This window comes from Gadus macrocephalus, chromosome 15, assembly GCF_031168955.1.
Source record: "Gadus macrocephalus chromosome 15, ASM3116895v1".
NCBI lineage: Eukaryota > Metazoa > Chordata > Actinopteri > Gadiformes > Gadidae > Gadus > Gadus macrocephalus.
In genome coordinates, this window is record NC_082396.1 from 782,419 (window position 1) to 799,918 (window position 17,500).

Here is a 17,500-nt window from a genome sequence, read left to right on the forward strand (position 1 = left end):
ACGGAAACTAGAGGGGCCGTCCGCAGCAAAGACTGTGTCGCCCTCGTTTGGGGAACTCCAGACAGGATGGGCTCCATGGCGGACAGTTTTAGCTTTGTTTCGTAGTGTGTTTTGGCCACACAGTCTTGTGTTTCTGCATCTGTGGTCCATGCATGTCGGAGATGCCTGAGGTTGCGGGGCCTCCAGAGTGAGACATCGCCTTGTATTTACCAGACAAGGCGATTTTTTAAAGTGTGGTTGCGAGGCAAACACTGTTGTTTTATGATTGTATTTGTATTATTCTGCCTGATTTGTGGAATATATCTCCCACAGTTTTATCGTTGGGGTATTGTCCCGGTATGTGTGCCTGTAGGCCTATTTTGCTTTTCCAAATGCCTTACGGTTTCTGAGTAATTAACGAGAATATACGTTTTGCCGGGAAAAGTGAAAGTAGTTCACTTTCAATGGAAAGATGACATGGCTCAGAGGTCACAGTATTTGCCATACACATATAGGCAGGTGTTCTTTTAGCCACAGGGGGCACTAGGAAAGTCACACAGCCAAAATAGACAAACCATTTAGAAATTTGGTATCCAAGTCTCAAGCAATACACAATATACTCCTCCCTCTCCACTCCTAATATCACCTCAAATAGCTTTTACTTTTCGTCCCTGTCACCGTCAGGCCTGAAGCCAGGTCCTCGTGCTCATGAGAGCTCCTCACATGCTTCCTGAGAACATCGCCACCTTTGACTCTTCAGTGGCCAAAACATGTGTACTGGTATCAGGGCTTTCCAGGGTCACCCCTCAGCATGGATCTCCAAGTTTTACATTGTCGTTGTACATCATTCATCACAGCGGGTGTTGGATTCTAGTGAATTGCATAAAACCAAATCCCAGTGCGGCTACAATTTCGAGTCAATCCTGAAGGTGGTTTAAAAGTAAAAACAGAATGCTGATGTAATGTGTTTGGGATTTTTTTTTTGAACGTCGCCAACTCAGCAGCATTGCACCTTTTTCCTTCACACACTCACACACACACACACACACACACACACACACACACACACACACACACACACACACACACACACACACACACACACAGAGACAGACAGACACCCACACAGACACACACACAGACACACACACGCTGACACACACACAGACACACACACACACAGGGTGATATTGTTGAGTGTGGCTTGGCTGAGTGAGCTCATTGTTTTGAGATGGAAATGCCAGGAGATCTGGAACGGTCTGAAGCGCAGACCAGCAGCATTTGTTGCAAAGGCTAGGGATGGGAGGGGGGGGGGGGGGGGGGATACGTGGTAGACATTTCTATTAGTTTTGCCTGGCTGGGCGACTCCTCTACATTCACACTGCCAGATGACAACTGAAGCCGTGGCTCGGTTCCCTCGCTGCGTAGAGCTGTTCTCTGGGAGTTTCCAAACAGAAATGAAGCAACACCAGAGAACTCGGCTTTCCCCCTCGGCAGAAGCCATGCTGAACGACCGGCCGGGCCAGTCGTTCAGCATGGCTTCTGCCGAGGGGGAAAGCCGATAAAAACCTGCGTCCATCCTTCAAAGGCTTTTTATACGCGCTTCATCTGGGGGTTATGTAACTGCTGGCACGGGGATCGCTGTCCAGGAGGAAGCACAAGTGTGTCCTCCTGACCTCCTCGCTACAACCCCGCCCTGTGTTCACTCACTCCCCCCCCCCCCACACACACACACACACACACACACACACACACACACACACCGGGACGGTAGCCAATCACCGACCGTCCTCCCCTCGTTGAGCCCGACCCCTGGGCGGCCGTCCGGAGACGCTTACAGGACAACAACGCGGCGCGACGTCGCCCGTACCTGCCAGGGTGGTGCTGCCGGTGCCGTTGGACGAGGCCCTCCAGATGTTCCTGTGCCTCCGTATCTCCTGCACCCTGCAGCTGTAGACGCCGCGGTCGCCCGCCGTCACGTTGAGGATGAGCAGCCGGAACACCTCCCCCCCCGCCGGCTCCTCCTGCAGGAGGAACTTGGGCTGCGGGAAGCGGCGGGAGTAGTTCCCGTACTGCTTCATCTTCTTGATGCCCATCCGCACGATCAGCACCTCGGAGGAGGGGGAGGAGGAGGGGGAGGGCTGGGGGGAGGGGGGAGGAGGGGGAGGAGGTGATGGCGACGAGGAGGAGGGGGGGGGGACGGCGCCGGCGGGGGAGAAGAACCATCGCAGCACCAGGACGCCGCTGGCCCTCTTCCGCTGGGAGACCAGGCAGGACAGCGTGAGGTTGTCTCTCTCCGTCACCATGGCGACGGGCCCGGGGACCACCGTCACGTTGAGCGCGTCGCACACCTCTGCCGGGGCAAACGCGCACGCGTGCAGACACTCGTGACGAGGGGTTTGTGTTTGTGTGTGCATGCACATGCACGCACACACACATACACAAAGAAACACGTTGACTGACGCACACGCCGAGACGCGTGGATATAGTTCACTCACACACCAACACACACACATACACACACACAAACACACACACACACACACACACACAGACACACACGTACACACACAGACAAAACACGACTAATGGATCTATCGTATACAGTAGGAAGCGAGAGCTTGAACCAAACTATTATTATTCTTTTTAAAACAATAAATTGCATTATGGTTGCATGCCCTTTATTGAAAATGCTTTGTCTGCAAAGAGTTTATTTTTTCAAGATGCTTGATATCTTGCCAGTCATGGCTTCACATACACTCAAAATGAATACATCGATTTATATATATTTCTGGGTGATCCTCATCGAATGCTGTCTTTTATACTATTTGTGATTCCTCTGAGAATAGATTGTTTTACCACAAAAAAGAAAGGAAGAAAGTAGGAGGAGATTTTTTCAGGTCCCTTTGATGTGAAACCTTTTTGAGACCATGGCAAAAAGAAACTAGAACAGACCCATCAACGGTGTGTGTGCGTGCGCGTGTGTGTGTGTGTGTGTGTGTGTACATTTGATTCAGCATTTTGCAACCTGGGTTCGAGAGAGAGAGAGAGAGAGAGAGAGAGAGAGAGAGAGAGAGAGAGAGAGAGAGAGAGAGAGAGAGAGAGAGAGAGAGAGAGAGAGAGAGAGAGAGAGAGAGAGAGAGTGTGTGTGTGTGTCTGGCCACAACATGGGCGATTTTACTGGAAAATACACTCCACAGGTGGAAGACATTCATCTGTAGAAAGACACGCTCTTCAAGATGCACAAACACACAACTAACATAGCACAGACCATCTGGCCTGTGGTGCCCATTACTTGCTCTTTCTTTGGGGACTCCCTCTGGGACGTCCTGTATGATTGAATGTGACAGACTGTACACCAGGGAGACATGGGGAGGCAAAGGCAAGTAAACAATGCCTCCCAGATAGGCTGTGAGGAAAACAGATCAAGCCTGCCATTTAAAAATGTTACCGTTTTGTATTCATTGTTGGCTCTAAATACATACGCCATGTGCTTAAATTCCACTAAATTTTCACTTTTTAATGTTTCAAGGAGATTTTAAAGTTTATTTGAAAAGTATACAAGTGTTTATGGCAATTGATCTTCAAAGTATTTGTGAAACAGTTCCCATAAATAATAACTGCAAGAATAAGCATTATAGAGATGACCATAATATTCAGTTTAGCTAAGGCTTTGTAATGGGTTCCCAAACCTTTGTATCATTACGTATATCAAACTTGGCAAGTTATTGCAGTATTTCCTCCGAATCATAATAATGGTTATTTTATCTGGAGTTTTTTTTATCAACTTATTTATAACTTCTTTGTGCTTTTCTAGCCTACTTCTCTGCAGCTTTTACCAATTAAATGAGTTGTGAGCTCCTCTTCTTTCTACCTGTGCAGACGGTAAACGTACCTGTGAGTAGAGCCTTAGTCAGGACAAGGGCCACTAAAGAGAAGTACATTGTCCTCCGTCAGTGGATCCATAAACCCGGACGCCTGTACATCACGTACACGATCAACCCCGGTCCAAACACAAACTGGGGCTATACACAGCCTACCAGCAGTCAGCCGCTACTTTTCTCTCTTTCTCCTCTTCCCTGTGTAATATGAAACAGTACAGTCTCTGTTCCCACTTAGAAACTCCCACTACTCTCCCCCCCCCCCCCTCTCTCTCTTCTCTCTCTCTCTCTCTTCTTTCTCTCTCTCTCTCTCTCTCTCTCTCTCTCTCTCTCTCTCTCTCTCTCTCTTCTCTCTCTCTCTCTCTCTCTCTCTCTCTCTCTCTCTCTCTCTCTCTCTCTATTCTGCAATATGTAGGAAATGTCATTTCCTGCGTTCCAGTGAGAAGTCCTGGAACATGGCCTAAACGCTGAAGCTAAACTGGTCCAGTCTGGTGGGTTTGTGTTGAGGAGTGCGTCTTCCTTGTAGAAGCTTTCATTCACAGTATCAAAATATAGAATCACATCTGAAAACAAAGTACACACGTGTCGTTCTCCTGCTAATCCTCCTCTGTGTGGTTCTCACGAAAGAATCTACTGAGAAGGATGCAAACAGACTCAAACTATTAAGTATGACTGCAGCTCAGTGTATACATTGTGTGTTAATGTATACACATATGTGATGTGTGTGATTGTTGCATGTGCACAGACAATGTGCACATGTTGTAGTTTAGTTGCAGGAACAATGGGGGGCCCGGTGGGCACGTGTGCATGTGTACGAGCACGCACGGTGGCGTGTTGGAAGGGACCTGGGTCTGTCGGACGGACCGAGCGGCCCGGCTCTGGGCTGTGGTTGTCAGCCTGTCCCAGTGGTATGGAGCCTGGTGCTTTATTGGGTACGCTAAAGTGCTGAGGCAAGGGCTTCTGCTCGCGCTCAGAGCGCTGCCAAAGCCAAATGGAATCACACAACACATCTGACCCTCTGGGTCGTACACAGGATTGTCTTCAGAAAAAAAAGAATTCAGCTTAAAAGGAAAATAAACCACAGTGGATAAATCTGTGACTTCATATTTTCCCTTGCAGCAAAAAAAAACCAAACAAAACCCAACAATATTTTGAAAAGACTGTAATTATACTTTATATTTATGCACAAGCTACAAGTAAGTGCCTCTAAATTAGATAGGTTTTATCACAAAGTTTGATGGGACAATTCCCTAATTTCTTTCAAAAAGACACAAAAAACGTTTGAATTGGTTTCGAACCTGCGCAGTGCTTGTACAGTCTCTTGTCTGCCATGCAGTGGTCAAAGCAGGCTACTGCTTCTGAGAAGGAAACAATTAAAGTGTGCTGTGAAACTTGGGAGCGTTCAAGTAATTCACAATGACAGTCGTGGGCTTTTGATCCGCACTTGAGAAGCAGAGGAAATTAAGAGAAAGCGCTGGAAATTTCATCAGATCTACCGGTAGACCTCTGAGGGGCCCTAGATTTTAATTTCATTTGGATTAGTTCTAACAGCAGGGCACACACACGCTTGCACGTGCACACAAACGAACACACACACACACACACTCAAGTCAGAGAATATATTTCACTGTATACAAACAGCAAAAACCTTATTCCAACTATTTTCACCCATCATTGTTGTAGGATAAAGACGGATACACAAAGAACAATAATGCAAAGAGACATGAAAAGATTAATCTTTTTAAGTATTTTGCTTATTTTTAACCTTTATTTTTAAGGTGCACATTCAGCATTTGCTGAAAAGGGGGGGGGGCTTAATTGTTTTGCCTACAAACGTCAATCTACACTGTTCCACCGCACGGCCGAAGCACCTCAGACGACTCCCACTGGAGAAACAGACAATATCTTTGTGAAATGAAACCTTAAAACAGCCTTGATTAACTCCTTTCATCACCGTGTCATCTCGACTGAAGCAACAAACCATCAGGCGCATCTGCGTGTCTGCGATGGTTTCACAAGGTGTTCAGCACAACACCTGCATCTGAACATGACACCAGATCATGACGGTCGGCGATGACGGAGCACATGTACCTACAGGAGCAGATCATTAAAGCACCGGTCTGGGTCTAGGAGCACTGTGCCCGTGTCTATCCTTCTGAGTGAACACTGTACACAGATTACATCCCATTTGTCCGCGGTGGTTTCACGACAGACTTGTTCTCGGGGGCGTCGACACACCGTGTTCGTATGTATGAGAGAAATGCTGAGTGTCTCATGTGGAACACAAACACAAAAAAAATGAAATCAAATGGAATGGTACACATTTCTGTAACACAATTTATACACTTTAGCCATCCAAACTGTATAACAGCAGCAGTTTGATGGTTTACGGGACCTTTCATTCAAAGTAAAAGAGAAACAATCAAAGAGGCCCTTTGCAACTACAGATGTCACATATAAAACCATGACAAATCAAATATTTATTCAAAATACATACTCGTACGTGTTTTACTTACTCTTAAATATTTTAGCATATATCTTTATATTTGTTCAGCCGTGGTGAAGGTGCTGTGTATACTACTCTATGTGAAAAATACTTTATGTTTTATATATTTTAATAACTCTTTCTCCTTTAAACAAAGTAAACCCCCCGCAACCTAGCCTGTCTATTTCCTCCTCTCACCAATCAGACACATCCATGAAGTCCTCCAGCTCACTCATGGCTATGATGTCACGCTGTTCTTGGCTGGACCGGGCCGGTATCGTATCGTTCTCGTAGCCCAAGGACCCCTCCTGAACCCCTCCGTCTGTGCGCGCCTCGGGGTGCTTCTCGTAGGCCCCACGGTGGACTTTGTTTGTGTCACATATCGTGTCCGTCTCATAGGCCGTGTCCATATAAGGAGTTTCCTCCGAGTTGTACCCATGGTAGCTATCGTTCTGACCCCCCCTGGCGGACTGCCCCGGGGGGGGCAGGGTCTCAGGGAGAGACATCCCCGAGTACGACCTCTGGGGGGGCAGCGTGGACACGGGCGTGGCCTGCCGCCCCGGGGGGTACCCCGGGTACACCACGAAGGACTTCCCGGGCGTGGCCACCTGGGGGTACGCCTGCGGCAGCGCCTGGACGTGCATCTGGGGCTGGGCGATCCGAGGCTGCTGATAGGCCGCGTGCTGGGCCGGGGCCTGGAAGCCCCCCCGGGCCGACTGACGCACGTTCAGCTGGACGAACTTGCCCGTCTCGGGGTCGAAGAAGGTCTTGGTCTGGACCTCGACGGGCATCTCCACCACGTAGTACTGGCCGGAGCCCGGGTCCTGCAGCACCTTGGGCTGGGTGAGCGGGTAGGACGGGGCGTAGCCGGGCTCCACGTGGTACTGCCTCACCGGGGTCACTGCCGAGCGCCTGCGGAGAACAGGGGAAGAGGGGGTACTAGCCATGGGTTTAGGGGTCACCTGAGGAGGGGCGGCGGGGGCGCGGCGAGGGGAGGCCACTGGGGGGTACGCGGGGGCGCTGACATGCGGGGTGGGGGCGCTGGTGTGAGCGGAGGCGAATGGGGGGGAGACAGGGAGGGTGGCGTGAGGGGAGCTGATGGAGCCAGCGGCGTGAGGGGTGCTGATGGAGCCAGTGGCGTGAGGGGTGCTGATGGAGCCAGCGGCGTGAGGGGAGCTGATGGAGCCAGTGGCGTGAGGGGTGCTGATGGAGCCAGTGGCGTGAGGGGTGCTGATGGAGCCAGCGGCGTGAGGGGTGCTGATGGAGCCAGCGGCGTGAGGGGAGCTGATGGAGCCAGTGGCGTGCGGCGAGGCGTGGGGGTAGCGGTAAGCGGCGGGCGTTTCGGCATAGGAGGAGGGCGCGCTAGAGGCCGGTGCCGGGGCGTGGGTGAGGGAGAAAGGAGCAGAGAAGTGAGGAGAAGCCCGGGCGTGGTGGGAGGAGGACCGGAGCTCACTGGTGCTGGAGGAGGAACTGCCGGCTGAGCGGAGGGGGTCCTCCTCTGGGACGGGGCCCTCCTCAGACGTCTTCATCAAGCCCTTCTTGATCCTGCGCGTGGTGAGCCGCAGCGCCCGCCTCAGTGCCTTGTCGCTCTTGGGCGGCACAGACGGAGGCTTCCCCAGGGAGCGGGACACGTCGCTGCTGAAGCTGCACGCCGACTCGGGCCTGTCGTAGTCGCAGAAGCCCCTGAAATCAGACATGTCCCCCACACTGGTGGCGAAGCTCTCCACGTCCTCGGACACGTTACTGACGCAGGAGCGAGAGTCGTCCTCGTCCGGGGCCGTGCTCCTCCGGGAGTAGGGCCGGTGATCTGCCCGGGCGGCGCGGGGCTCTGGCACCGACGGCGGCGGCATTGACTCCTTCGCACTGGGCAGTCTGTAGGACCTGCTGACGGTGTCTTGGTGGACGGGCGTTCCAGCGCTGCGTCTCGCTCCGTCGCGCTCCTCCTCGGTTCTGTCCGGCCCCCTGCGCTCGGCCAGCGGGGAGCCCACCCTGAAGTCCTCGCCGAAGCTCTTGTGCAGGCGCGGCTTGACCGACTTGGTCAGCGAGGACGCCCTCAGGGTGTTGTCCTTCACCCTGAACATGGTGGGCCTGGGTCCCGGGGCGGGGGACGAGGCCGTGGAGCGGGGGGGAACCGGCGCCGGAGAGGACGGGGCTGGAGGACTACTGAGAGACTCGTCCGGGGTGGACCCCAGCTTGGTGGGCTCCCCTCGTCTCCGGGGGGACACGGGGGAGAGCGGTTGTTTATCCTTGGAGTTTGCCGAGGAGCTGATGGCGTAGTACTGCAGAGCGTCCATCCACGGAGCTGCTCTCCTCGGCTCCATCCGTGGAGAAGGTGGAGCTCCCTCCATCCCCACCTGTTGTCCCTCACGCTCCTCCATCGGAGCAGGCAGCTCTCCCTCCTCTCTGGTTTCTCCTCGTCTTTCCTGCTGCCTGTGAGCCTCTTCTTGCTTTCTGTTCATTCTGTCCTCCTCCAGCTTGGCAGCTCTCCTTTCCTCGTGCTCCTTTATCCTCTGTTCTATCTCTCGGTGTTTCGCCCTCCTCTCTTCCTCTGCTCGGGCCATCTCCTCCTCCCTCTCTCTCCTCTCCTCCTCCCTCTCTCTCCTCTCCTCCTCCCTCTCTCTCCTCTGCTCCTCTACCTGAGCGACCCTCCTCTCCGCCTGTATCTGAGCTACTCTTCTGTCCTCCTCTCGCCGCCTGTCCCTCCTCTTGTCCTCCACCTCCTTTGCTACTCGTGCCTCTTCCTCAAGCGCGCGTCTCTCCTCCTCCCGCTGTTTGGCCCTCCTCATCTCCTCCTGGATCTGGGCGGCGATCCTCTCTTCCGTCTCCTTCTTCCTCCTTTCTTCTTCTCTCCTTTTCTTTCTCCACTCCTCCTCAACCACTCTATTCTCCTCCTCTCTTTTCTTCTCCATCTCCTCCTGAGCAGCTTTCTCTTTGAGCAGCTGTGCCATCCTTTCTTCCTCTGCCATTCTATCTGCTTCTCTCTGGGTCTCCCTCCTTTCCTCCTCTGCCATTCTATCTGCTTCTCTCTGGGTCTCCCTCCTATCCTCCTCGATCCTAGCAGCTCTGGCCTCTCTCTCTCTGGCTCTCCTCGCTTCTCTTTTCTGGGTCTCCAGAGTAGCTCTCCTCTCCTCGTTAATCTGTTGAATGATTTTATTTTCCTGTCTCTGTTTGGCTGCCATTGCCTCCTCATTCTCTTTGGATTTTGCCTCGCTCACTATTGCATTGCTTCTGTCCCCTCTGTTCTTGCCTTTGTTGAACATTTTCCCAAACATGGCTTGTTGATGTGAATTGTGATCCACCTGTGGCCCTGTCCTTGGTTCAGTAAATACTTCGTCACCTTGGGGTCTTTCGGTCGTAGTGGAGTTGTCAGGCTGAGCCGAGTGCTGTGATAAAGATGTATTTGTTTGGTTGATATTGGCGGAGGAACTCAACGTTGGACCTGCAGGTTTGGCCGTGTCCCGTGACCAATACTGGAAGTCTTCAGACCCTGCCTGGGGAGTCCCTGTAGGATCTTGTGTACGCATTTTATCATCATCTGCCTTGTCTTTTGTTTTGACATCTGAAAGCACATTTTCTTTTTCTCTCAGTTTGAACATTCCAGTCCTTTTGTGGTCTTGTTCCATGGTTGAAAACACTAGATGTTTGGGCTCCTTTTCCACTTTGGGGCTTGGTTCTGGCTCCCTCGACACTGTCTTCTTACTCACCGTCTTTCGCTCTGGTGTCTCTGCAGTGAAGACTGGGCGCCTGCTGTGATGAGACTGTATCATGGGGAAAAAGCCTTCCTTTTTGTTCGGAGGGAATTCCTGTATTGTATCTGGCTCGTCTTCTGCAGCGATCACTTTCAATCTGGCGTAGTCCGCAATAGCCGAAATCTCTGGTATTGTGGAGGCCCTAGGTTTGGATTTGGCTTCTTGTTTGTCATAAGGCTGTTCCTTGGATGCACTTACTCTATTATTCCTGGTTGAATGAGAATCCCTTACACTCTGCTTTTCCTTTCCTGATGCATGAAATGTATTCTGCGTGGCCTGTTTTAAAATCGGAACGTCCTGCCCGGTCTCTGTATTATGTAACCTTTGATTGCTTTGTCTCTCTGGGAATAGACGGCTGTTCTTTGTATCTTGCCCACTTTTATCACTTTGACTCATATTTTCAGAGGCTGCTGAATCAGATTCCATAGTGGTCTTGCTGGTGTTGTCTAAAACCTTGTCTTCATTTGTCACTTGCTCTGCTTTCGGCTGCGAGGACGGTTCTGTTTTCACAGAAGTTTTGTCAGATTGCAAACCGGTAACATCTCCACTTGTAGACGTTCTCGGTTCACTTAATTCTTCTGTGTGTTCCTTGGGCAAACCTGGCACACCTGTGCTGTCTAGCATAGCGTCATCTGGTTCCTGGCTTCTTTCTGTTACCCCCTGAAACTGGAAATACTCTTCCTCTGTTGCCTGGACCGTGGTATTGCTTTCACCCACTGCTTTGGCTGAAGCCATCTTAGATTGTTCATCTTCATCGCGTTTTGATTCACTGCTGTCGGTGACCTTGCGGCTCTGGTTAGTGGATCCCATGTGTTGGACTTGGTGGACAACGTTTTCAGCAGACGGTTTGATTGCTGGTGTTAAGGGTAGGGCTCCGTCCCTGTTTCTTTCTGTGTTCATTGTTTCAGCAAGACTTTGAATTGCAACTACTTCCTTGCCTGCTTTCTCTTGGTCGTCTTGTACAATTACCCCTTGCACTACTCGAACAGCAATGCAGCCTATGTGCACATTTCCATCTTCTTGATGATTCTCTTCACCAGGTGTCCTTGCACCTTGCTGACCTATAGATATATGCACATTTTCGGGTCCTTTTAATTCAGGAAAGGTGCTGTTTTTGTTCTGAGGTTCTGCTTCCGGTAGGGATGGGTGTGTTCTCTCGTCTACCAGGAGGGGCACACTTCCTCCATCTTGTACTTTGTCCGTTTTTGTTAAAGGGATAGGATCGGCCATTTTGTATTTTTCTGAGGCTGGGTGGCTCTGCATTTTGGAACTCTTGATGTCACTTTTCAAAGAAGACGTTTGGGAGTCAAACCCTATTTCCATTGCTTTTGCCAGTGAGGGATCATTGCCCACTTCAACATTACCTTTGACGTTGCTTTTTGCCTCACTGCTATTTTTATTTGTGTAGATCTTTGCCTTTTCAGTTATTTTCCCCTGCTTGAAGAGGATGGGTTGAGTTTTCCCTGGTTTATTAGGAGCAGGTTTCATACTCGTAGAGGAATTCTCTTTATCGGCCACAGGGTCTCCTTGATGGACAGCGTGACTGTTCGATGTTTTTCTCATTAAAGAGCTTTCTTTTTGTGCAGTCAGCCTTTTATAAGTGAGGTCAGCCATCTTGTTTTCCAGATGATCTGTTGTTTCTTCTGGTTCATTTTCAGGATGGTTATTTGCACCCACTTTAGTGTACCGCATTCCGACAGTGGGCTGGGATGCGTGTACAAATTGTTTTTCCTCCTCTGTTCTACCGTTAGAAATATCTTGTGCAATATTTTCTTTTGTTGTTTCCAGACACAGGATGCCAGGCGGTTTAATGTCATCATTAATTTCAGAATCAATCTTTGCTTTCTCTCGGGCTTCCTTTATAGCACCTCCATCTTCATCGTTAGTGCCCACTGTTTCAGCTTTTGCTCTAACAGTAACCATTATTCCCATGATCTGCAAACTGTCGTCATTGGCTGGGGCCTCATCCTGACCGAACCCAAGTTTTACCAACGGTGCCCCTTCAGGACGTTGAAGTGTTTCCCCTATCGCTGCGTCTGAGCTTTGAGGAGTCTCATTTTGAGGACTTTCTTCTGGCTTTGATGGTGGTGGATGTGCTTTGGTCTTCTGAGGTGTGGTGACGTCCTCGGCGGCCTGATGGATAACGTTTACTTTCATCACTTCTTCTTTTCCAAGGCTGATAGGATTCTCCTCCTTGATCTGAGATGTTGCCTTTGTTGCACATTTCTTCTCTCTCGCCTTCAATTCTTCATTTCTGTTATTGATATTTTTTGTTTCTTTTAATGCCATGGGTTGCGGTACAACAGTGTCTTGAACACGTTTTAAAGGTTCTTGCTTTTGTGTTGCATTTGAGGGCATTACAGGTGGTGTGGTTTCACTGTTGGGGATAGAGGTTTTCAATGGTGCTGTAGCATGCTGATCCCTTGGTGCAACGCTGTGAGGGATATTTTTGTCAAGCGGCTTAGTGACCTCTTGCGATGGCAGCCTCTGCTGTACGCTCTTTCCACTTGCGAAATGCTTTTCCTTTATCGCCGAAATCTCCTTTTCAGCATGAGCTTTTATCTTAGACGTCAGTATTTCCTGCTTGGTCTGGGTCCTCTCTTTATGGCTCAAAGTCCGTGAAGGAGTTGAATGTGAATATTTATTTGGATTTAGTTGTCTTTCATGTGTGTTAATGTTCATGTGAGATTTAGTTGGATTAATGTTGGATCCTCCTGGCTGCGAAACGTCTATGTTGGCACTCACAGGCCCTGGTTTGGTATTTAACACCTTGTCCTTCGTGTTTTTAACAACACCTATTTCCCTTTCCATTTGTTGAGTTACAAGTGAAGAAGAAGAATCATATGGGCTTGTTAATTTAAACTCTTTGGAGGTTTCACTGTAAACATATCGGTTCTCCCTGAATTCCTCGCCTTTAGCGTTTGGTCTCTTGGCCTCGTCCTCAGTGGCAATCTGGGGATTCTCTGCATCCCTTGGTTTGCTGATACCTGATGCCTCTTCACCTTTAGCACTATGCGGTCGTGACATTTCCATGTCCTGGCTTGGGGAGGCGACATCGTTGGCACTGGCCAGGTTTTTATTGGCTAAAGCTGTTTCACTGAAACCATATTTCTCCCTCACACGTTCATACTCATCAACCAGAACTATGACAGGTGTCTCCTCGGTTTGTTGGTATGGGGGCGGGTGTTTTTCCTTCTGGAGAATGTTTTTGTCGACTTCCTTTGACACGATGGCATTGGTCTGTTTTACTTTTTGCTCCTCTTTCATTTTCTCCTTAAATTCGGCTAACTCAGCTCTGGCTTTGGCTAGCTCCGTCTTAACCTTCTCCACCCGGCCTGGCTCCTGTTTGAGCTTATCCTTTTCTGCCTTTCTTATCAATAGTGATTCAACAGAATGCTCCATCCTTTTCTCAGATAGTGCTTTTGCGTGTTCTCGTTTTTCTTTTGCATGTTCTATTTTTGCATGTTCCATCCTCGCCCGGCCTTGCTCTGTGCTGGGTGGCTCATCCCCTGCTGTCACTACTTTGTTCGGTTCTTCTTTGGCCTTCTCTATTTTCACTTTGGCGTGTTCTGCCGGTGCCGGTTTTGTTCTAAATGGATCTTTGACCTTTTCCACTTTAGGTGGATCTGCATTGATCTTCTCTGCTCTAAGTAGCTCATCCTTGCCTTTCACTTTAATGTCATCGTCAACTTTAATGTAGACAGCTTTTGTTTCATCCATTTTAGGCAGCTTTGCTTTTTCTATTCCTGTTTTGCTAAGCTGCGCTTTTATAGGTTCAACTGGGGCCCCGGTGACTGTTTGAACTTGTTCCGACTGTTTCATTTTGAGAACTCCGGCTGGAATTGTCCCTGCTGGTTCCTGCCCTTCTTTAGCTTGTTCTGCTCCCGGTTCTCTCCCAGCTAGCACCTCTCCCTTTGCTTTTCCATCGGGGCTGATTCTTATTGTTTCAATACATTCTTTTTGGGCTACCTCAACCTCGTCCTCCTCGGCCGTTGACCCCTCTTTAAGCTCCGCCGTTGAACGATCGTCTTTGTTTTGTTGTGATTTCATTCCCTGGTCTACTTCTGCTGGGTGTGCTCTGACCTGCTTGTCCTCTTGCTCTGTAATGTTTACATCTTTACTTTGCACAACGTGTACCTTGTCCGTTATGGTTTCCTCTCCATGTGGCTGACCCTCTACCAAGACTGGTTCTGTAATCTGTTCTGTTTGGCCTACTGTGGCTCTGTGTGTGACCAGCTCCTCTGTCAACCCTGCTCTGACCGATTCTAATTTTGTCTGCAATGTTTGAGCCCATTCTAGTTGTTTAGACAACTCTGTTTGAATATGTTTTTCGTTTATTTTCCCCTTTGCTTTTTCTTTGACATTAACAAGTTGTATTTCTCGATCTTGATTTTTCAAAAACTGTGGTTTGGCCATACTTTGCATTTGGTTAGCTGTTAATGTTTTTTCCTTCAAATTGAGCTCACACTGCTGTTTTACGGCATCTTGTGGATCTCTCAGTTTGTTCGTCGTCTCAAGCACTTCAATATCCTTTTGTATCTGAGAAGATTCCTGCGTGAACATGTAGTTGTCATGGCCATCAGCACCATATGACTTTTGCTTTGTGTGTTCTTGCTCTGTACCCCTAATTTGAGGGTATTTTTCAGTTGACTGGATTTCCTTTATTCCATCTTGCTGATTGTGAACTCGATATTCCTGTAATGTTCTACTGGGCTGTTTTTCATTGGCTGCAGCATCTCCAGGTGTAGACTGAGTACTACATGCAGTATATTGCTGCACTTGGTTTGTCTGGTTTGAAAGGTAAGGGTTCACCGATGTGTGATAAGGAGGATGCAAGCCATCCTTTTGTGGATAAACAGGGAATCCCTCAGCTTTGCTCTCATCAAACTCCAAGTTGTCTTGCGTTTTAGTGCTACTCATATTCCAATCTTCGCTAGATCCATATTCCGGTGGTGGTAAAAGTAACATATCTGTCAACATATCCATTTCTGGGTAAAATTGTGCATTTGGGTCATTTTCTGTCAAGGGAGCGGCTTCTGTTGGCAATTGAACGTTCAATTTGTCCATCACATAGGGAGTCTCTTTTTCCCGACACTGGTGTGTCCAGCTGTCTGTTGAGGACAGGTCACTGAAAGCGTATTTGTTGTCTTTCACTTGCTCATATCTATCGACACGAGTCATATCACCCCGCGTTGATTCTTTCAAATACTGCTTAGCACTTGCCGTATTCATTTGATATGCTGTTTGATTTGTATAATCAACATGTAATCTAGGCACCTCTATTGCTGAGTAAATAGCATCTGGTTGTGGAGAGGCAGCCATGCTTATCGTATTAGAGATGCCTGATTGATTGTCTTTTTCCTGTCGGTATTGGTGGCCTACTGAAGTTGCAGTCTTACTCATATTGTTTGCATGCATTTTGTTAGCAAATGACGGGACGCATTCTTGTTGCTGAACATGTCCATGAGCGAGCGGAGTGCTTGTGCACTCGTCCTGAGAGTAACTATTGACTCCAGCGTGATGAAACATCTCACTTTGTGTGGGAGGTTTCAGGTAATCCCCGGAAACGTGGTCTTTCCGTTGGGCCTGGTACGCTGCGGGGAGATGGGGATTGAATGCCGTTACCCCAGGACTATGATAGCCTGTTAAAGGAGGGTGTGAGGGGGTGTGTGGGTCCACACTGGGTCCCTGCTGCATCACCACCTGGGGAAGGTCTGAATCCTGGAACTCGGGTATGTTAATAACCGTGTCTCTGGGCTCCATGCCGTCCTTCTTGATAACCTGCTTGTTCCTGTCACAGTTCTCCAGAGCTATGAACTTAGGAGGGCTGTACGTGCTCTTCACACTCTTCCTGTTGTCCCTGAGGTTGAAGAGGAGGCTCGTGGCCCTGGCTTTGTAGCCGGACAGCCTGACGTCGGGCGTCGCTCCGCGGCTCTCTGCCCGCACTGGGGCATGTTCCATGGCGGGGGGCGAGAGGGCACACTGATTGACCTCTGATGCCCCCACCTCTTGGGGGGCGCAGACACCCAGTGTGCGTGACTGGCCTGTGCTGAAGGGAGCGGGGTATGCGTTACTGCCGACAACCGCTGCCCCCGCCACAGCGGTGGCGCTGTTGCAGTTCGCGAATTGAATGAAGCCATCGTTTCCGGGGAGCGCACCGTGCGGATCCCCCATCACCTCCGCTGTGACGCCGCGCTCAGAGGTCATCGTTCTGAACTTCTGCTGCAGGTCGGCGATGGAGTTCAGAGTGGTGGCCCGCCCCCGCCCCCGCCGCCGCATCTCGGTGGTGGGGGAGACGATGGACGGCCGCTGGGACGGGGGCTTGTTGTTCCCGAGGCTCTGCGTCCGTTTCCTCATGGTGTGGAACTCGGCCAGCTCTGACTCACAGCGCTTCTGCACGGCGGAGGCTGTGTGCAGCACGGCGGACGTCGAGCTGGAGCGCGGCGCCGGGGGCAGCGCCACGTGCTCCAGGGGTTTCCTCGGGGGCGGCTCGGCGGCCCACTGCTCCTGCATGGGCACGCGCTGTGTCTCCGGTCCTAGAGATAGCTCCTTGTACAGAGGTGTCTCGTACCACGTCTGGAAACCCGAGCGGTCCATGTACCCGGAGACGTCCCCGTGCTGGTAGGGGTAGCGGTCGTGCGTCCGCCGCCACACCCTGAACGGGCTGTACTCGCTGTGGATGAAGACGTTGGGGACGCTGGAGCTGTACAGGGAGGTCACGCTGTGCTGACTGTGGGAGGACCTCATGAAGGAGGAGGACGAGGAGTCGAGGTGAGCCGTGGCGACCTGGGAGGAGTAGAAGCTCGCCTGTGAGGAACACGGGCCGGAGGGAGAGAAGGGGGTGCTGTTCACGTTTTGGCCATAGGCCGTAGAAATCTCTGAAACGTCCCTCTGGATGCTCATCAGAGTCGACCTATCCCAGTTTCCCTCGTTATTCCATTCCTTGAGTTTCCCGTCCGGCCCCCCTCCATCCCTGACGCCGTCGGAGTTAAAGGCCTTGATGAGAGAGGAGACTCTGGAGCGACTGCGGCGCTCCAGGGTGCTGAACTCAGGCGCTCCGTTGCTAAGAGGAGACACCGGCTCTCTGTTCAGAGACCTCTGGTGAAGTGACCCATCCATGAGGGCATGCTGGAATGTTTCAGACACCCGCCCCCCCGTCCTCCCGTCCAGGGTTCCCGCCCAGCCTGGGTCCCCCTGGCTCTCGGCTCCAGGCAGCCACTCCGGGCCGTAGCGCTCCGGGGCCGCTCTCTTGGCGTCCTCCCTCTTCCAGCCCCGGCCGCCCTGGCAGAAGGCCTGCTGTCTCTCTGTCCGCCCGGAGGGCGAGGCGGCCGAGAGGTCCGAGTCGTTGTAGACGGCCTCGTCTCCGATGCACAGACTCCTGAAGGCGCGGTCCGTCAGGTTACTGA

The 17,500-nt window shown here is 50.7% G+C and overlaps 2 protein-coding genes across 2 annotated transcripts in view; both read right to left on the reverse strand.

Moving 5' to 3' along the window:
- Positions 1-1,039: 1,039 nt before the first annotated feature.
- On the reverse strand, positions 1,040-4,077 carry vstm4a (V-set and transmembrane domain containing 4a). Its single transcript, XM_060072693.1, has 2 exons — positions 3,875-4,077; positions 1,040-2,332 (listed from the first exon to the last, which is right to left on the reverse strand). The coding sequence occupies exons 1-2, from the start codon at positions 3,921-3,923 to the stop codon at positions 1,758-1,760; spliced, it is 624 nt and encodes a 207-aa protein (XP_059928676.1). The 5' UTR covers positions 3,924-4,077; the 3' UTR covers positions 1,040-1,757.
- A 1,515-nt stretch (positions 4,078-5,592) lies between these two features.
- The window catches only part of LOC132472877 (microtubule-associated protein futsch), a 15,320-nt gene continuing 3,412 nt past the window's right edge, over positions 5,593-17,500 (reverse strand). Inside the window, exon 2 of the mRNA XM_060072694.1 lies at positions 5,593-17,500. This exon is cut by the window's right edge and continues 349 nt beyond it. Coding sequence (XP_059928677.1) covers positions 6,540-17,500 — 10,961 coding nt within the window. The 3' untranslated portion in view covers positions 5,593-6,539.